The sequence below is a fragment of the Rhincodon typus genome, chromosome 16 (assembly GCF_021869965.1).
Source record: "Rhincodon typus isolate 14 chromosome 16, sRhiTyp1.1, whole genome shotgun sequence".
NCBI lineage: Eukaryota > Metazoa > Chordata > Chondrichthyes > Orectolobiformes > Rhincodontidae > Rhincodon > Rhincodon typus.
In genome coordinates this window covers 7,481,407-7,503,146 of record NC_063347.1, presented here as the reverse complement: position 1 = coordinate 7,503,146, position 21,740 = coordinate 7,481,407, and the positions used below count along the sequence as shown (strand labels likewise).

The following is a 21,740-nucleotide window of genomic DNA, read 5'->3' as shown; positions in this document are numbered from 1 at the left end:
TGTTTGGCAGGGGTAGTCAGATTCCAGATCTGTAAAGTTAGTTCTGATCTCTAGGTGGTACTCTGGAGCCAGCTGTGGTCAGAGGGGATGGTTGCTATATCCACACATATTTCACAATAAGTTTCTGCCATTAAGCTCCGTATTCATGAAAAACTCCTGGTTTATGCTGGTGGAGCAAGTTTTCAGGCCGTTAAGCGAGTGCAGGCTCTTTGCAAAATTATAAAGAGTTCGACATGTTCATGGTTGGTGTGTCACTCAAGACGTCAGCAAGTTGTATAAATCCTACAGGGAGACTCCGGGGTCCAGATATGGCGAATGAACCTTAAAGTTAGAGCTAAGCCATCCAGGAATGATGTTAGGAAACACTTTTTTCACTGAAAAACTGGGGAACATCTGAAACTCTCTCTCCTTTTAAAATGCTATCAAAGATGTCAATTTAAAAGTTATTGAGAATTTTGTTAGGGAAGAGCCTAAAGGTTATAGATTGTAAAGGGGATCCAGTTTATGCTCTGAGCTTCCTGGTATTTCTTGAATTTGTTTCTTAAGACCTTTTGGCAAGGTGGTGGGTTTTGGGGTGCATTGGAACTGAGTTAAATGGAATTAAAAGCACCCAGCTTATTAAATGTAAGCTACACTTTTAATAGATTTAACACTTACTTTAAAAATTTCAAGCAAATGAAAGACTTAACTGCACAAATCGAAATAAGGTTCAGAACATCCTATGACAAAATCCACTAGTGTCCTCATGTAGGCATCAGTAGGCTCAGATTTTGATCATGATGTGGGACATGCAAACTGTCATTAATACTCTCACCTTGGGCACAGCTGAAACGTTTCAGGGGTCCAGAACATAATAGCTAAATGTTTATAAATATTCTCATCGCTGAAATTTTGCTATCTCAAGTTTTAACCTCATTAACCAATAAGTCAGTAGGTCTATATCATGGGGCGTTTTCTCAATAACCTTTGTCCCTGATTACTGCAGCACATTTTAATCCTGTCAAGGAGGAGAACAATGAATCACATTGCTGATTAGGGATAAGGTACCTCTTCCTGAAGAGCAGAAAAATTTAGCTGTGACGTTTCTGGGAACTTTGGGTACAAGCCTGAGAAAGCAAGGAAAAATCTGTTTTACTATTTTCTTTTAAGAAAATAAACACTATGAAACTTGGTGTATTATTTGGAACAAGTATTTTTACGTTCTGTAAATTCTCTAGAAAGTGGTCTTCTAAACCTGAATGTAAGTTGTTTGTTTCTTAAGAGCTATTGGTTTTTGTTTGAGCCAATGTCTACCCTCCAAGACTTCCAAACTGTGTAGAGCTAATTTCAGTCATGCCATATTTGTTTCTCTCCTTCCTCGGGTGATGAGGAAAGCAGAGTGGGGAGGTGAGGAAGGACGTGTGGAGACTGGGATTGTAAAAATGACTCTGGGAATTACTTGTCTCCGAGCTCACGTACCTAGTGATTCATTTGTAGCAACGATCAGTTAATTCTGAGCAGGAATCTCCACCAGTTAAGTCAATGATACTCACAAGACACCACTGATGATGGACCACACCACCTGATCCATAGAAGGAATAGACTTGTCACTGGGAGCTGGAATTCTTTCCATGTACCGTGTATCCAAGTAAGTCGCAAGTAATATAATGGATCCAAGGAGAGGTGTGTGAAAGAAAGACCCAAATTAAAATAGTGCCCTTCAAAACCTCAAGTGTTTTGTCACCAAAGAAGCACTTTTTGCTGTTGTCAGGGAAGTATGAATTTCCCACAAAGAGCAGGATAAACCAGTTGGGTCTGTATCTCTTGAGTTTAGAAAAATAAGTTGTGATTTCGTTGAAACATTTAAGATTATGAGGGATCTTGATAGATGCTGACAGAATGTTTCCTTTTGTGCGGGAAATCTAGAATGAGGGGCACAGCTTGAAGGTCAGGAGTCTCTCATTTAAGATGGAGATGGTAAGGAACCTGATCTCCTAAAAGGTTGTTAGATGCTGACAGAATGTTTCCTCTTGTGCGGGAAATCTAGAATGAGGGGCACAGCTTGAAGGTCAGGAGTCTCTCATTTAAGATGGAGATGGTAAGGAACCTGATCTCCTAAAAGGTTGTTAGTCTTGGGAATTCTCTTCTAGAGAACAATGGAGGCTGGATTATTGAATATTTTCAAAGGCTGAATTAGACGGGTTTTTCATTGACAAAGGTGTCAAAAGGTTATGTGAGACATGAAGGAAAGTGCTGTTATGTCCACAATCAGATCAATCATGATCTTACTGGCTCACATAATGGGCTGAATTGCCTACTCCTGCACCTACTTCTTATGATATTATAAAGATCTATGTTTGTAATGTTATTTGAGGGATTAACGTTGGCCTGAACATGAGAGAGAACTCCTCTGCTCTTGTGTCATGGGATCTTTTCATCCACTTGAAAACAGCTGAGGTTTTGGTTTAACATTTCACTGAAATCTAACACACACAATTGTTCCCTGTACATGAAGAAAATGTTTGATTTGGTTTTTCATGTAGGAGAGTCTGCCCTTGGCAGGTCCTCTTTTTATCCCCCATTTTCAATTTAACCAGCAATCTAATGACCCAGTTTTTCTCGATCAGATTAGCAGTTCACAAACTCACTGAATTTGAAGTTTTGCACTTGGAAGGCTAAATGGAACATCTGATGCTGCAGTGAAGCAAATCATTCAGAAAGAAGACCTGGTTGCTGGGTTAGCTGATCAGTGTCAGAGGGTGCCCAGAGTACAATAGTGAAACAGGCACAAATCAGCGCAGAATCTGTTTCTGGCTGCAAGCAATGTTTCTGAGTATGCTGCTGGAAAGTATGAAAATAAGGCCTGATGAGTAAGGAACTGAGGACAGTCATTTTCCTCCAACATGAGTCAGTGTAGGGAGAAAAGACTGATGTCTGAAACTGTACATGAAGTATCCTGTTACGAGAGCGGTCTCAGTGCTAACATTGAATTTAAATGCTAAGAATCAAGTTTCCCCACCAAATGTATCCACTATTTAACCATGGACACTCATTTCCCAGTTTGAAAAGAAAGGTCTCACTATCATCAAAGAACATACCATTAAACAGATACCTTTTACTATTTAATGACAATGAATTGACTATTGACTTATGAACTGATTGGTATTGTTGTTATTTAAAGACTAAATGCAACCATGGGAGTTTTCAACTGTTTTAAATTGTATGAGTCTAAAGCTGCATTTGCATGTTTGCAATTCACAATGCACCATGCAATGTTGTGGAATTTAGATTGTTAGTTCCAGTTCAATCATCCCAGAGAGCTAGTGTAGAGACAGTGGACTGAATGGACTCCTTCTGCACCTCTGTTCTTTTCTATATGGAGTGGTCAAATAATGATCCACTACCCAAAGGGAAAGGATCCAGAATCTGCTTCTGTTTTTTTCTTAATTGGACTCCTGTCAACCAGCTCGTGTAACACAAGCAATGTTTGATCTTAGAAAGACGAGTCATTATAGGCTGGTGTCAATGGCAGGAGTAGAATACATCTGTCACCAAAAGCACTCTGGAGAAAGTAAAGCTGGTTTGAGAGTCTGCTTTAACTAATGAATTAGATTGTGGCTGAAATGCCAGGTGAATCTACACTTCTTTTTATTCTAACTATCCAGAAGTACAGTTTCATCCGACCAGAAATGATAACTTTGTTTATCTCTCTCCAGATGCTGGCATTCCTGCTGAGTTTCTCCAGTACCTCAGTTTCATTTCAGATCTCCAACACCTGCAGTTCTTCGTAAAAACCCAAGAACTGCGGCTGCTCTAAGTCAAAAACAAAAACTGAAATAGCTGGAAAAGCTCAGGTCTGGCAGCATCTGTGGAGAGGAATCAGTAAATGTTTCAGGGTGAGTCACCCTTCCTCAGAACAGTGCTCAGAACACCCGAAATGTTAACTGTGATTTCTCTCCACAGATGCTGCCAGACCTGCTGAGCTTTTCCAGCTATTTCTGTTTTTGTTTCCACTGTTCTTTGCTTCTATTTGAATAATAATATACCTGGCAAAGAAAATGTAAGCAGGCTGGCTGACTTCTCAATCAATTGGCTGACTTCTCAATCAATTGCGAAAAATCATAGCTTTTACCTTGTTGAACAGACTTGTTGAAATGATCAAATAACGTTGCAAGCCTTGCACAGTTGTACATAACAAATGCTCCACTCTTAGTTCCTTTCGTAGAAATGTTGACCGCTTGTGTCAGGTCCAAATTCACCTAAAATTCACAGCAGAAGTGAGGGAGAAAGGAAAGTGAATTTATGTTGGGAATAACTTTTCTTATTTCCACACTTGAGCTGAGAAGGTTTCTTGACCTCAACTTCTACGAGTTTCAAAATCAAATATTTATGGAAATAGAATGTACTTACCAAGTGGCTGACTTTCTGCTCTAGTAAAAGAAGCCTGAGCTACCCAATAAGAGGTAACAACAACCTCCAGCCACCATGTCCAAAAGATCATGAGAGTTGGAGGTGAAAGGAATTGAGGGAAGGGCTACACAGTCCATCCTTCATAGCAAACAAACTGGAATTATTTAAGATTCAAATACTGTAACAGACCAGAGTATTTGCTTCCAGTCCCAATCCAGACATTGATTTTGTTTAACCGCTGTATTTTTAAAGATATGACGTCAATGATCAGCCCTAAATTTTGACTGCTTGAACCTCTGAAGTATGTTATAGTCACGTTTCAATGATGAACATGCTAAGTGCTATCAAGTCCTTTTCTCTGTGGCTCTTCCCTGCAGTGTCCCTGGGAAGTGTTACTGTTGCACAGCAAATCCCATTAAATTGGAATTTTAGGGGCTTCTTAATGGGAAACAGGCCAAAGTCTGGCCTGTTTTTGTGAATTGGCTGGCTTAGAACTGAGGTCAAGTCCAAATACAGCTAAAATTAGAGCAGAAGTGAGAGAGAGGAAAGCAAATTTATGTTGGGAATAACTTTTCTTGTTTCACTTGACGTGAAATGTTAATTCTGATTTCTCTCCACAGATGCTGCCAGACCTGCTGAACTTTTCAAGCAATTTTTATTTTTGCCTCTGATTTACAACATCTGCAGTTCTTTCAGTTTTTATGTAGAACTGATGGGCATAGGATGTCACCTTCTTGCCTTTTTGTAAAGGTGCTGCAATAAGATTTGAAAGAAAAGCAGAAGATGAGAAAGTCAGAAAAAGAAAGTCTTGCCCTAAATTCCAACAGCTGCAGCTGGAACATGCACATTACTTACTGGACTGCGGTGGGCTGTAGCTAACAGCTCGAACCTGATGGTGGCTGAAGTCATGCTGCTGATTATTTCAGTCCATGAATCCCCTGGGGAGAAATGCAATGAACGTATTAGAATCAAGCAAATTTCTTCCCATTTATTTCACTACATCTCCAGATAACAATCCTGCTTATCCACAAATCTGACTACAGGCCTAAGACCAGTTTCTAGAGAACAGATTAACTGCTACACAGGGCTGAGCCTTTTGTTTTGGCTAAGCCCAAGTTGTGTGTGTATTTTGGAGGGTTTGTTGTCGTATGTTACCAAGCATGCCTCATTAATTATTACTATGCCTCATGGCATGTCTCATATCCAACTTCTGCCCCATTTTACCACAGGTTGTCCCCACAACAACTGGCCAGTTAGCAGATACCCCAGAATTCATTAACATCCCTTTGGCCTACACCATCTTTAAAAACCCACTGCGCACCCAGTCAAGCACTGTCAGTCTGGCGTTGCCCTGCAACTGACATTTGCACCAAACAGCGCAGACCAGGGGAGATTAGCACCCTGCTTTGGGGACAGGGACCTGGAGTCCTGCTTATGGGGGTAGCTGAAGGGGAACTTTCTCTTTCTCGGAACCCAGCAGTGGAGACAATGGAACCAGACCATGCTATTTGAGTTTGCTACCTGGGCCCTTGTGCGCCAGGGTGAGTTCACCACCGTCTTGCCAATATCTCACACTCAATCTACCTCTGCGACTGGACCCATCTCCCACCAAAGTTCACACTCTATTTCCTACAACATAATCTCCACTTGCTGTCACCCACATGACAGAAGAACACTGCAGGCTTTCTGTACTGCCTACTCAATTACTCAGCGCACCTCCCACTTGCACTAACGGTGATAGCTGTTCCACCTACTTTCATTTCCCATTATAGCTGCCCTTTCTCTCATTCCATGAGGTAAACAGGCACAATGGGGCAGAAAGAATCAAGATGGGAGGTTTGCTGCTCTTCATTCAGCTCCTTGCTCCTTATGACGACAGGATCCTGACTCTGACCACCTTGTGCTTGGCTTGGACTGGCATCGAAGGCTGTCCCTGGCTTACTATGTCAAAATCCCTGATCAAAGACGAACCCCCTTGACTTGACTGCAGTCTGTTGACAATTATGACAAACTTCCTAGACATGTGTCTGCGCTATATGGCATAGCAGCAGTAAAATAAGCCTGGTATCTCTGGCTTAGGTGGCAAAGTGCAAAAAGGCAATGCAAGGGGGCATGTTGTGTGCATTGAAGTAAGCTCAGAATCAGTGAGTGCTATGAGAGCAAGTGGAGAGCATGGAAATTCAGCTTAGTCTAGTCTATAAGTGCACAGTGTCCTTGCTGCAGGATTCCATTGATAGTTGTCACTGCAGCATTGAAGTGCAGAAGCATCCTATACATGGATTAAAGATGTCCCATGTGGGTTCTTAGAGACATATTTTAGATGCCGATGTCTATGGATGTGGGTTATGTGTGTGGCCAGTGCCCATGGATTGTGCTGCTAGATGTTGGTGCCTGATTTCTAACACAGAGGTCATTTGAAGAAAGTGGTAATTTGAATTTGCCACATGCTTGTTTTGGTTACCTTGCCTAATTTCCTGACATCAAGCTTTGGTAAGATGGAAGGCTTATCATTAATGAAGCAAGTTGGGCTGTTAACAAGGCATTTAACAACCAATAATCCCCTGCAATTGGCAACCCGCCACTAGTCAATGAGAATTTCGCCACGCAGCTTGTGAAAAGCTAAAAGGTGGGGCAAGTTGCTTCTGATGTCAAGATGGACCTCGTTGCACTTGTCACCTGATTCTGCCACACACTTTGTCATAGCTCATATTGCTCAGTCCGCTATAAGATTCCACAAATAATGTGTACTTTTTATTCATTCAGGATACATGGGCTTTATTAGCTGGGCCAGCATTTATTACCCATCCTTAATTATCTTAGCGAAGGTGGTGGTGAGCTGTCTTCTTGAACTGCTGCAGCCTGTCTAGTCTGGATACCCCACAAAGCTGTCAGGGAAGGAGTTCTAGCCATTTGGCTATTTCAGACAGTTTCTTTGTTATTTTTAGCCAAAGGCCAAGGGCAGAACAAATTCCACCTATGTTCCTTTTATAGTTCTAAAGGCCTGACTTTTAAGTGTTCCCATCATTTAAAAAATCTTTTGCCTCAGTGACAATTTACACTCTTCTCCAATCTCCATTGTGAATTTCAGTGTCAATTACAGAGATGAACTATATCACTCAGCTACCTTAACCATCCAAACACTGAAGGAAAGTTTGTTTATTGAAAACTGCTGCACACAATTTAATCCAATCTCTACTGTTACAGAGAATTGGCACTTTGCCACTAACAAGTTCAACAGAAGGTCTATTTTCCTGACTTGTTGAAGAAGAACGAGGTTGAAACATCCTATAATCAAGATAACTGATAGCAGAACCTAAAGGAACGGAACATGGACAAGGAGACTAGATAATACAGCTTGTACCTTGTACTAGGTTTCCATATTTCATCACAGAGGCTTCCTGCATTTGAGACCTTCGAAACCTGGAGGAAAAATTGAGTGAACATCTGAACGTATAATTTCTTCGAAATTTCTTGCATTCTCCTGTTTAACTCGGCTCCAAATTATCAAAACTATCTGAATTTTTAGTGATTTAACATCAGCCAATTATAGCCAAAACTGAGGATTTCAAGATTATGGCTCTAAAAAGATTAGTTAAAAAATGAGTACTATATTGCTGGAAAGGGTCACTTTTGCAAGTATGTAGTACTGTTGTTTCAAAGGCGATGAGGAAAGTTTCATTGACATCCAAAGGGCAGGGTCTGTCCATTGTGACAGGCAGTAATTTAGAATCAGAAACTTCCCTTTAGACGAAATGATAGAAACTTTTCCTGCACCAGGTCGCGGTGCCTGAACTACAAGTATTTTGCTTGCTCATCTTCTCAGGCATGCCATGTTGCCTTGTGAATTCGAAAGGGAAACATTACTGGGCTCAACTTGTTCAATGTACAACTTTTTAGTCTTTAAACTGTAAATGCTGTTTCTCCTGATATTATTTAATTCCCTTTCTAAATCTTGATCAGATCACTGTTAAGGACAAGCAATTTTATCATTTACCTAACAGTAATTTCATTCTTCCTTTTCATTTGGAGAAAGTAGGGAAAATTATAGGCTTTTGAGGGATATTATTGCTCGTCAGCTCAGAGTTTTCCAACAGATGCTATACAAAATAGCATAATATTTGAATAATATTTGCTGAAAGTGACAGTTTCAGTGCTAATCATTTAAGGGGAAAGGGTGATCATAATGGTGATACCATTGGATTAGTAATTCAGAGGCTAGGCCTCCAGGGACATGAGTTCCAATCCCAACACAGAATTTGAATGCAATTAACAAATCTGGAATATATGATATTCCTACTCTGCGGGTGACTTCTGATTCTTAACTGCCCTCTGAAATAGCCTGGCAAGCCACTCAGTTCAAGAGCAGTTAGGGACGGGTAACAAACACCCACATGTAAGATGAATCATACTAAAAATGCCATATGAATAAAAAGGGCAATAAGGAAAAGATTGAACGCATAGCAAAATTGATATTTTGGTGAGATGTCTTGAGAGGTGTGGGTGCAGAATGTAAAATTGATACTAAGTTAGCAATTGCACTTAGCCTGTATAATCTCAATGAATCAATTGTTGGACACAAGCAGGTTGTAGTGGTAAAGGTGCTACACTCTATATCCAACAGTGTCTAACTGAGGAGTTCTTGATTCTTAAGATTCCTACGTTTGAGTTAAATACATTTTAAACCCAACTGTTTACTCTCCTTTCTCCCCTCTATCTATTTTTATTTCTTTTGTCTTTAGGGGAAAAGCAGGAACAGGGTATTGAATTGGATGATCAGCCATGATCACATTGAATAACAGAGTAGGCTCGAAGGGCATACTCCTGCTCCTATTTTCTATGAACTGTCACTGCAAGACACGTGAAATACTGCTTTGTCCTTAAGAAACTGTTTTAGTCGGGTTTCTGGAAAACTGGTCATTTGTCTTTTCAATTCTATGCTGATTAGTAATTTTGATAAGATTTTCTTTCTTTACACACATTGATAATATTCTTTGTTTTTGTTTTTCTCCTTTGCTGCCCTGTACATTCAAGCCAGAATGTAAATACCCCAAGACTAATCAATTTTAAGATCTAGCGTCCCTGTGTCCTTGAGCTCTGTCTTTCCAACCCACGGGTGCTCTTTAATTTTCTTCTCTTCCTGTAAATTCCAAAACTAGGATCAATCACATTTTAAACTTGGCAGCATGGAGTAGGTCTGGAATGATCAACTCCTCCCTGTTTGATAAGTAGAGCACTTAGTCTACGTACTGTTGGGCAACACGGAAAAAGATAACTGGATTTACATCACAGCTCACATGTCCTCAAGATGTTTCAAAATACTTCACAGCCAAGGAATTATTTTTAAACACAGCAGTCAATAAGCTCACAGAGAAGTGCCATAAATAGCAAGAGATACAGGAATGTTGTTGACAAGGAGTCTTCTGCTCTTCGAATGGTGCCTTGGGGTGTTTTGCATCCACCCACACGGCAAGATGTGACCTGTTTAGATGCAACTAAAAGGTACCATCTCTGACAATGCAGCGCTCCCTTTTTGCAATTACATGAAACTGTCAATTTAATTCTGTGCTCCAAGCTTGTGGGGTACCTAAAATTCTGTCCTCTTCAGATGCACAGCAAACATTATGGAAGAGAACTGCATGTATTTTGAAACTTTTATTTTGAAATGGAGTTTACTGTAATCTAACCTAATCTACTATACTCTTCATTTGCATATTATCATTAGTTTTCAGATTGAGCTAATAGTTCTTTTATTGAAGGAGCAAATTCGAGAGGCAGCTAGCCTCTTCCTATTCCTAATGCTTAGGATTTTAGCCATGGTGAATTCTCCATTGGAAAGATTGTGCAAATTGGCATCGCATAGAAAAACAGGACTTGCATACCATCATTCACAACCTTAGGATGTTTCAAAACATTTTACAGCCGATAAACTATTTTTCAAGTGCAGTCATTGTTATATCTGTAAGGAATTGGGCAAGTAATTAGATTTGTACACAGTAAGGTACCACAAGCAGCAATGGGATAATAGCCAAAGATAATCTGTCTGAGGAATAAACAATGCACAGTGCAATTTTTGGGGCATATCTCAATTTGTAAAAATGTTCATCCAGAGGCTAAAGGTCCAAGTATCCTGGATAAGTTTCATGAAATCAAAGCACAATGGAAGTAGGTGCTCTGAAACAAAGACAAAGTGCTAGAGAACCTCAGCAGGCATGGGAGCTTTTGTGAACAGAGGAAGACAGTCAACATTTCAATTCCAATGTGACTTTTTTTTTAAGAACAATTGGATAATTTTTAAAGCTGTACAGGAGCCATGTGCTTTTCTATGGTAGCTGATGCTTGCATTGAAATAACAAGTAATGGTAGAAAATTGCCTGTATTGTAACATCCCTTACTTTGTGTTGAGATCAGCTGCTAAAGTGACTTACTGAAAATATTGTACAGCATTGATGTGAGAGCTTTCGCCAATTACTTTCACTGACCCACACACAAGGTGTCTCTGTGGATGAAAGAAAAATGCACTGTAAATATTCTGTAATCCAATATCTGCCAGTTAGTTACATAATAGTTAGTAATTCTGCACTGCCAAAATCGTAAGCCTGAAGGTGGCATGACTCATGTACCATACCCAATATCCTTCAATACCAAACTATGAATATTGCAACTAGCTGGACTCCGAGTAGGACTGACATCACTGATTCTTTTCTACATTCACAAACTCATTAGCTTTTGGGAGAACAGGGTGTGAATAAAGTTTGAAATTGTTTCAAATTTCTGTCCTGGCAATTATGGAAGTTAAATAGTTACTGAGGATCCTCCACTCCATTCAAATTTATCCTGGTGATTAGAAAGCTTAATCCGCACATCTGCCAAGATCACTTTTGATCTTCAGCCACTGCCTAATTTTACAGGCCAAAAGAAATGGTTCAACTCAAACTCTTGAAGGAACCATGCATATAATAAGTGACTGGAATAAACAACAAGGCAGGGTGGAACAGATTCAAATTTTGGATTTTGGGTGGAGAGTTTTGATACTAGCAAATGAGATCTGTGTTTTAATGGAAATCCTCTATGGGTTATTTTGTACCTAAGAATTAAGAGTGGTCCATCTAGCCTCTTGAGCCTAATCTGCCATTCAATGAGAACATGACCTATTTGTAACTGTCAAACTAACCTGAGTCACTCGATCTCTGCCGGTGTTCAGGATTTGCCAAAGTAGGTCAATCTTCTGCTGCTGAAACTCCTCTTCACAGCCCACCACATGGATCACCAAACAGTCCTCGGCATTCTCCTAAGATACCCAACACAATTTGCTGATTTTTCAAAACATATTTATATCTGAAATTATTTTAATTAGGTGACAGAGGAATCTATTTGGCCATCATGCCTGTGCCAGCTCTTTAAAACAGCTATCCATTTATTCCCTAAAGCCCTGCAAACATTTCCCTTTCAAAAATGTCTCCAATTCCTTTTTGAAATTTGTTTTTGAATCTGCTTCCTCCATCCTTTCTTTTTTCATTAACATTTATTACCCATCCCTAATTGCCAAGAGGGCAGTTCAGAGTCAACCACAATTGCTGTAGGTCTGGAATCATATATAGGCCAGACCAGGTAAGGATGGCAGTTTCCTTCCCTAAAGGACATAAGTGAACGAGATGGGTTTTTCTGACAATTGACAATGGATTCATGTTCACTGTTATATTTTTAATTCCAAATATTTTATTGAATTCAAATTCCATCATCTGCCACGGCAGGATTTGAACCTGTGTACCTAAAATGTTATCTTAGTCTCTGGATTAACACTCCAGCAATAATACCGCGAGGCCATCGCCTGCCCCCAATTTAAGACAATGCAATCCAGATCTTCATAAATGATCAGCTTTGTTCAAAAATCCCACACTGTTTCTGCATCTTTTGGCAGTTACTATAAATCTGTTTCCTACCCAATGTAATGCTAAATAATATTTCACTTTAACAAATCTAGCCCCTGTTCCACATCTAACTGAAAATGTTGGATGGGTTGCACTACTACTTTGAACATTTTACAGATTGATTTATTATCTATTTGCAGAATTAATATGTCCCTCTGTTATCTGACAGTTTACAGGTCAAAATGAAACAGAATTTAAAATAAATTACAATGTTACTTAAACACCTGGAGGGAGAAAGGAGAAATTTCACAATAACACTGTTCTGAAGGTGACACTGAATCAATGGAAAGAGCTTCATTATGTCAACCGACGCCCCCAGGAAGCAGATTTGTAGATCAGAACAGGATTCAATGAAGGTTCAGACTCTGTTCCATTACAATAAACTATGCTTTTACTGACCTTTTTGACTTTGTGTTGAAGCTCTGCAATTTGTCTCAAGGCTTCCTCCTTCACTGTACAAAGAAGAATCAATTTATATCAGTTAACATTTGACAGTGCGACATGTACCTTTGAGTTTGAACACAGAAAGGTATATATGCCTTTGCTATTACAGTCATAGAAACGTAGCGACAAACAGCATGGTAACAGACCCTTTGGTCCAACTCGTCCATGCTGACCAGATGTCCTATGTAAAGCATTTGGCCCATATCCCTCTAAACCCTTCCTATGTATATACCCAGCCAGAGGCCTTTTAAATGTTGTAATCAAACCAGCCTCCACCGCTTCCTCTGGTAGCTCATTTCATACACGCGCCACCCTCTGCCCCATAAGTCCCTTTTATATCTTTCCATTCTCACCTTAAACTTATGCCCTCTGGTTTTGGACTCACCCACCCCTGGGAAAAGACCTTGCCTATTTACCTATCCATGCCCCTCATGATTTTATAAACCTCTGTAAGGTCACCCCTCAGCCCCTGACGCTCAAGGGAAAATAACCCCAGCCTATTCAGCCTCTCCCTGTAGCTCAAACCCTCCAATGCTGGCAACATCCTCATAAATCATTTTTGAACTCCTTCTAGTTTCACAACATGCTTCCTAGAAGGAGGGAGACCAGAATTGCACACAATACTCCAAAAGTAGCTTACAACTTTTGCATGATTAGAATCATAGAAATATAAATAGATTCCCTGTTGTCTCTATTCTCATTCTGTTTGAATAAATTAGATGGCCTTATGCCATTGTGCTTGTTCATTTTGATGCTATGATGGAAGTAATAAAAACATGAATGAAACATACACAACTGATTTGCATTTAATTTGCATTTACATTTAATCAGTACCTGAGAAAATGCAAAGATTTGCTGTCTAATCTTCTCTTGCATCTAGCTTCTTGTTGCAGCTCTCCTTGTTTATTTTATATGAACAAGGAACAAGAGTAGGCCACTCGGCCCTTTGAGCTTGCTCCACCATTCAATAAGATCATGGCCGATCAGAATTTAACCTCACCTCTACATTCCTGCAGATCTCTGATCACCTTTTATCCCTTTAATATGTACCTCTCCCTTAAAAATATTTAAAGATTCTATGTCTATCGTCTTTTGAGGAAGGGAATTCCGAAATCAATCTTCTGAGTGAAAAATTATTCCCTTATCTCTATCTTAAATGGGCAACGCCTTATTTATAAACTATGACCACAAATTCTAAAATCCCCCACAAGAGGAATCATCCCTTCAATGTCCACCCAGTCAAGTCCCCTTATATGTTCAAGTAAGACACCTCTGAACCTCCTGTCTAGCCTTTCCTCATAAGGCAATCTGTTCATTCCAGGTTCCTCTGGGCATTCCACTGGACATTACCCCTTCTGTTTCTACTGAGCTTCAAGTAGCACATCCCATTTGCATATCCTTGCTGCATTTGAAATCAAGAATTATCATACCATTTCCTCTTTCCCAAGATCAAGAAGAAACTACTCTTTTGCCTCAGATATAGCAAGAACTACAGATGCTGGAGTCAGAGACAATATAGTGTGGAGCTGGAGGAACACAGCAGGCCAGGGAGCATCAGAGGAGCAGGAAAGTTGATATTTTGGCTCAGGACCCTACCTAAGAAATGTGGAGGGGGAAGGGCGCTGGAAAATAACTAAAGAGAGAAGGCATGGGGCTGGAGAAGGTAGGTGGGATAGTGATGGGTGAATGCAGGTAGGGAGTGGTGAGAATTGGTCAGTGGGATGGGTGGGGCGGGTAGGTGGGAGAGATGATGGACAGGTTGTGTCAGGTCGAGGAGGCGGGGATGACAGGGAGGGTTGTACATGGGATAAGGCCAGGGGTGGGGAGATTTTAAAACTGGTGAATTCTATGTTTAGGCCTTTGGGCTGTAGGCTCTTGAGGTGGAATATGAAGTGTTGCTCCTCCAGTTTGTGTGTGGTGTCATTGTGACACTGAAGGAGGCCCAGGATGGGCATGTTGCCCAGTGAGTGGGAAGGGGAATTAAAATGGTTGGTGACTGTAAGGTGTTGTTTGTCACGAACAGTGCGTAGATACTCTACAGAACAGTCTGCGAGTCTACGCTTGGTCTCACTGATATAGAGGAGGCCACTTCGAGAACAAAGGATACAGTAGACCAAGTTGGTGGATGTACAGGTGAACCCCTGTCTAATATGAAAGATTTGCTTTGGGCCTCATCCAGTTTTTCCTTTTCTCGCTTTTATTCCCCCTCTCTATTTCTCTTCAATACTCTCAGGTTTTAAAAGACAATCTCTAAGGCCTTATCTACTTAATGTACTGAATTCTCAGTTCTCTTTCCAATGGTCATGCTGTCCCGAATTAAGAAGTGTCCCTTCATCCTCAGCTTCAAGCTTCCAAATAACTGATTTTACGGATCACATCACAATTCAATGCAAACGAAGTTTACTAGGATTTGAGCGATCAAACACTTGAGTTCAATACATAACATTATTACCTAGCAGAGAAGAACAAATTATCATTTGTGTAGCATTTTTCATGGTTCATCACTGATTGTTTCAGTATCACAGTAGAGGAATATGGCAGCCAAACTGTGCACAGAAAGATCTCACAAACAACAATGAAGTAAATGACTAGATCTTCTGTTCCTGAAGTTTACTTAATGTTAGCCAAGAGAACTCCACTATTCTTCCAAGTGACATAATTGTTGCACAGTTGTTTTTATAAAGAGAAAATGTGTCAGCAGGATTACTTATTGACTATACATGGGCAAGTAACAGAAACACTTTAGACCAAGGATCTCCTTAATAAATCATTGTTAATTATGCATGCTATTTTTATATTTATCTGTATATTAAATACAGTGGCCTCATAAGAATATCAGAAGTTTGGAATTCTGCAACAAGTAACTCACGTCCCGACTCCCCATATCATATCGACAAGGCACAAGTCGGGAATGTGATGGAATACTCCCCACTTGCCTGGATGAGTGCAGCTCAAACAACACTCAAGAAGCTTGACACCTTCGAGGACAAAGCAGCCCGCTTGATTGACGATACATCCACAAGCATCCACTCCCTCCACCATGGATACTTAGTAGCAGCATTGTGTTCTATCGACAAGATGCACTGCAGAAATTCACAAAGTTCCTTTTGACAGCACCTTCCAAACCCATGACCACTTCATCCTAGATGGACAAGGGCAGCGGATACATGGGAATTTCACCACCTGCAATTTCCCCTCCAAGCCACTCACCATCCTGACTTGGAAATATATTGCCGTTCCTTCACTGTCGCTGGGTCAAGATCTGGGAATTCCTTCCGAAAGGGCATTGTGGGTCAACCAACAGCAGTGGACTGTAATATTTCAAGAAGGCAGTTCACCACCACTATCTCAAGGGCAACTCGGGATGGGCAATAAATGCTGGCCAGCCAGCGATGCTCATGTCCCATAAGTGAATAAAAACAATTAAACACTTTTAAACTATTGACATATTTATCCTCTCATACCTGATGAGGACAAATTCGTCAGCACCCACTTTAGGAACAGCAGAAAACCACCATGAAGTATGGTTAAACAAACTTAAATCATGCTTAAAGCTTCCTATATTTACACTACGATTCTTAACAGGATGATTCATATTTTATACTTCCTGAAATTTTAGATTAAAAATAACTATTAATGCCCACTTTCAATTTCCTCTTTCCACAAACAATGTTCCACAAAGATTCTTAATTCACCTGTAGATCAAAGTCAGCATCTCCTTTGCAATCTGACATCTTGCTGAAATAAAGAGAAATCACACTGTCTCCTAGCAGGATGAGAATCCAAACTCAAAATAGTTTGCATCTCTAAAGACTTATTGTGAGATATTACAGATTGTCTTTATTTATCTGGAGTCTAACTTGTGGAAATCCATCAGCATGTTAATAGCCTTCAAATTAAACCACAGAATCTGGGTAGCTGTTGACAAACATTGAGCGTTTGGGAATTAAGTGATCACAGGAGTAGTGCAAGTGTTTATCAGGTTCAAAACGTACAGCTGCTGGTACTGAGGATTGTTAAAACCCTTTGTCTTGAACAGCTACGATTGTGATGCTTACTTGAGGTCCTCACTTGCAGGATTTTCTGCAGAATGGGATGTCAATGGAGAGTTTGTTTCACCAAACCCTATGAATAACCAGTTGGTACAACTTGCTCCTCACTGAGTTTCTAGCAAGAGTTACAAGGGCAATTGGGGATGGGCAAAAAATGCCAGCGATATCCAAATCCCATGAGTGAGTTTCAACAAATGTTTCTGAAAAAAAAATCGCCTAGGTTTTGAAACTTGGGATCTCCAGTTCAATGTGTATAGATTAGTCTCACCCTATTTCTGCATATAATGGAAACTGCATCAGCCCATGTTCAAATTATCCATCAGATGATTCAATAGATAAAAATGTTGAGGTTGATTGGCTCACGGCGAGCCAAATAACCTCAACACCCAGAACCCGAGCTACAAATCTACTCCAAAACCTTAGAGACCTACGGGATTAACACGCTCAAATTGGCACGAAAATGGGAAAACTACGCCAAATGAGAGCGCGCAACCCGCAAACAACTCTACTTCCTACATGGATGCCTCAGGAACCAGGTATTACCACGCAGTGTGAGATACAAACCACCCGTCAACAACCCACAAGCCCGCAAAACAGCAGAACAAATGGCTGCAAGATGGTAAGGGTAATGATAAACAATGCACACAACTGGCTCCACAGATACAACAGAGAAATTACGCGCCAACGGCAAGCCAACCAACCTCAACACCCAGAATCTGAGCTACAAATCTACTCAAAAACCTTATAGATAAAAATTGCAAGCTGAATAACACTTGATTTATTTTTATACTGCTTTTTAACTGCCATTTTTAGAATATTGCACTTTGCAAACTAGATCAATATTTGCAAAGGCATATCGTCATAAAGTCATACATCATGGAAACAGACCCTTTGGTCCAATGAGTCCATGCTGAACATAATCCCAAACTAAACTGGTCCCACCTGCCTGCTCCTGGTCCAAATCCCTCCAAGCCTTTCCTATTCATGTACTGTATCCAAATGCCTTTTAAATGCTGTAATATACCCCCATCCACCGCTTCCTCAGGGAGCTCATTCCACATGTGAACCACTCTCTGTGTAAAAAATTTGCGCCTCGTGTCTTTTTTAAATCGCTCTCCTCTCACCTTAAAAATCCCCTATCCTAGGGAAAAGGCAACTACCATTAACTCTATCTATACCCTTCATTATGTTATACACTTCTAGAGGGTCAACTCACAACCTCCTACGCTCCAGTGAAAAATGTCCCAGCCTATCCAACCTTTCTTTGTAACTTAAACATTCCATACCCGGCAACATCCTGATAAATCTCTTCTGAGCCTTCTCCAGCTTATCTTTCTTTCAATTTCCATTATTCAGAGGTAAAGGATTTTCAATTTATTCTGTTCTGACTCATGGTTATGTCCCCATTTTACTCAAAAATGAGAAAGAGGAACTTGCAAACATGTCGGCTTTTTTAAAAAGTAATTTCAGAACCTACCCAAAGCCATGTCCAAGTTGGCATCATAACCTTCTAGCTCCTTGTCCTTCACAAACTGTTTTAAATGCACCTTGAGCAAAACATCTTGTGGTAGCGTATTCTGTGCCTGGTTTGAAGAGGCCTTGTCCTTCCCAAGCTGCGTATAAACTGACTCTGATAAAATCTTCTTGAAGTTGGAAACTGTTCCCTCGTTGGACGTGGTTTGCTGAGTGCATGGCCAAGTGACTCTCAACAATTTCAGAAAGTTGCAGACAGAGGTTTTTAGGGGAAGATTTGGTGTTATGTGCACTTCCCAGCTAAAGGAATAAAGGTTGGTTAGAAATGAGAAATTCAAGCATCAAAAATATGCAGCTGTACCAACAGAAAATATTACTGATCACTGAATTGTTTTTCATAGAATCCCTACAGTGCGGAAGCAGACCATTTGGCTCATCAAGTCCACACCAACCACCCTACCCTATCCCTGTATTTAGATCACAGACCATAGAATCCCGACAGTGTGGAAACAGGCCCTTCAGCCCAACAAGTTCACACCGACCCTCAGAGCATCCCACCCAGACCCATCCCCCTAATCTACACATCCCTGAACACTACAGGCAATTTAGCATGGCCAATTCACCTAACCTGCACATCTTTGGACTGTGGGAGGAAACCGGAGCACCCAGAGGAAACCCACGCAGATAGGGGGAGAATGTGCAAACTCCACACAGACAGTCGCCCAAAGCTGGAATTGAACCCGGGTTCCTGGCGCTGTGAGGCAGCAATGCTAACCACTGAGCCACCGTGCCATCCAAAAACAACAACATCGTTCATTGACTCCAATGCTAATTCACCTAAGTGCTAAGTGAAATTTAGCACGGTCAATCCGCCTAACCTGCACGTCTTTGGACTTTGGGAGGAAATTGGGGCACCTGAAGGAAACCCATACAGACACAGGGAGAATGTGCAAACTCCACACAGACAGTCACCCAAGGGTGGAACTGAACCTGGGTCCCTAGCACTGTGAGGCAGCAATGTTAGCCAGTCAGCCACCATGCCATCCAAAAACAACAACATAGTTTATTGGCTCCAATCAGTGGAAATATCGTTTTACGTAAACTAGGAACAAGACTGTACATTTATATAGAACCTGTCATTAAATGTGCACCAGAGAAGCGAACATTAGCAGTTTTAAATAAACTACATATGACCCAAGTTTGGCTAATTTTTGAGGATGTTAGCAAACATCCAGAGTCTTCAGTTGGAGAGGTTTGGAGGAAAGAATTCCAAATATTGGGCTGAGGGAGTTGGATGTCTCACCTCCAAGGGTCACTGCAAAGTGATAGGGATGTACAGCAGACAACATTCAAAGAACCAGAGTATTAGCAGATAAAAGGCAGAAGGGGTTACAAAGGCAGATTAGGTAAAGGCAGTTTCCAAATGAGTATTTTAAATTCTGTGTGGGTGTTTGTGTAGAATGGGGTTTGGGAAGCCAGCAGGGGAAGGCCAGAAGCAGTGACAACAAAGATCTTGAGCGCAGACGATATTGTCGATGTAGAAATGAATAGAATTGTTGGTGGATTGGATGTGTAGTTTGAAGCTCCTCCAGGGATTGATAAAGATCTCAAACCTGCATACTGTTTAACTGTAAATGAAAGGTAACAGAACTAGAGACAAAGGATAATTTTAGATAAGAATGGGTTTCAAAGTATCTGATCTCCTTCCCTTCTCCTGAATCAATTCCTTGAGATTCATTTTTTTGGCAATGGCAGTCATAGAGTTGTAAAGTCATAAAGTAATACAGCATGGAAACAGGCCCTTTGGCCCAAACTAGTCCATTTTGACCATGGCGTCCACTCAGCTAGTTCCAATTGCCCGTATTTGGTCCATAACCCTCTAAACCCTTTCCATCCATGTACCTATCCAAATATTTTCTGGATGTTGCTATTGTACCTGCCTCAACCACTTTCTCTGGCAGCCCATTCCGTATACGCACCACTCTCTGCGTGAAGAAGTTGCCCCTCAGGTCCTTCTTAAATCTTTCCCCTCTCAGCTTAAACCTATGCCCTCTAGTTTTCAATTTACCACCCCAGGAAAAAGACTATATGCTTTCATCCCATCTATGCCCTTCATGATTTTACACACCTCAATAAGGTCACCCCTCATTTTCCCACATTCCAAGGAATAAAGTCCTATTCTGGCCAACCTCTCCCTACAACTCAGGCCTACTAGTCCTGGCAAGATCCTCGTAAATCTTCTTTGCACACTTTCAAGTTTAACTATGTCTTTCCTATAACAGCGTAACCAAATCTGTACAATATACTCCAAGTGCGGCCTCACCAATGACTTATACAACTGTAACATAACGTCCCAACTCCTATACTTGATGCCTCGGCCGATGAAGGCCAGCATGCTATTTGCCTTCTTCACCACCCTGTCTACCTGTGACGATGCTTTCAATGAACTATGTACTTGTACTTCTAGGTCCCTCTGTTCCACAACACTCCTCAGGACCTTACCATTTACTGTGTAAGCCCTACCTTGGTTTGACTTTCCAAGTGCAACACCTCGCACTTAACTGCATTGATTTGCATTTGCCAATCCTCAGCCCATTTCCCCATCTGATCAAATTCCCTCTGTAATTTTTGATAACCTTCCTGACTATCAACAGTACCTCCTCATTTCGTATCATCTGCAAACTTACTAATCATGCCTTGTACATTCACATCCAGATCATTTATGTAAATAACAGTCCTAGAGCTTTTTCTGTGAATTGATTAAAAAAAAATAGGATTTTTAAGAGCTCTGCAACTGCATTGTTTAAGATGTTTGCAAATAATTTCTAGTAGTATTTCAATACAGTCATTAACAATGTTAAAAATGAATTAAGCTGTTTAAATGGACTAATAATCACAATGGTTGCATTACTTGACACAACATTGAACTTATGTTAAAAGCAGTGTTTTTAAATATTAGTGTCAATGCTTGCCTTGCAGGGTAAAATCAATCCCTTTTAAGTTCTACAGAACAGAAGCTTTTGGGAGGAGAACACATTGTAGGTGTGTATATTGAGGTGATTGAAGTAAAACTTACCCTTGTTGCCTGAACACTTCAGCCAGGTGGTCCACCAGTAAAATAGTTCGTAAATGACTAACGGTAAGTGATTCAGGTCCTTTATTCTCCTGTAAAGGTGCACAGTTCAGAATCACACATTTCTTCTTTGCCGACAGAACTTTCAGAGGTCTAGTATAGAAAAGGATGTTGCCCAGGACTTGTGTGAAAAGGGCAGGATGGTCCAAGAGAATCACCAGTCCACTGCCTGTCTGCTTACAACTCTGAATGTAGAGACGGTGGCGGTACTCTGACAACAACCTTTCTATGAGGTCTTCAGGGACCTGAAAACATTTGAAAACTTTGGTTATTTATAGTTATTTTGGATCTCAAAGGATAAAAATTTAAATAGACAATCAG

At 40.6% G+C, this 21,740-nt stretch overlaps 1 protein-coding gene across 3 annotated transcripts in view; it reads right to left on the bottom strand.

The window, feature by feature from the left end:
* The window catches only part of dalrd3 (DALR anticodon binding domain containing 3), a 35,401-nt gene that overhangs the window by 7,379 nt on the left and 6,282 nt on the right, over window positions 1–21,740 (bottom strand). The window contains exons 2-10 of one of the 3 annotated variants that reach the window (XM_048606512.1): window positions 21,363–21,664; window positions 18,291–18,586; window positions 12,717–12,769; window positions 11,561–11,677; window positions 10,815–10,885; window positions 7,751–7,809; window positions 5,245–5,327; window positions 4,112–4,238; window positions 1,048–1,106 (exon numbers count right to left, since the gene is read on the bottom strand). In XM_048606512.1, coding sequence (XP_048462469.1) covers window positions 1,048–1,106; window positions 4,112–4,238; window positions 5,245–5,327; window positions 7,751–7,809; window positions 10,815–10,885; window positions 11,561–11,677; window positions 12,717–12,769; window positions 18,291–18,586; window positions 21,363–21,664 — 1,167 coding nt within the window. Of the gene's footprint in view, window positions 1–1,047; window positions 1,107–1,265; window positions 1,605–4,111; window positions 4,239–5,244; window positions 5,328–7,750; window positions 7,810–10,814; window positions 10,886–11,560; window positions 11,678–12,716; window positions 12,770–18,290; window positions 18,587–21,362; window positions 21,665–21,740 lie in introns of those variants that run through there. The other 2 variants (XM_048606513.1, XM_048606514.1) reach the window with 2 other exon arrangements.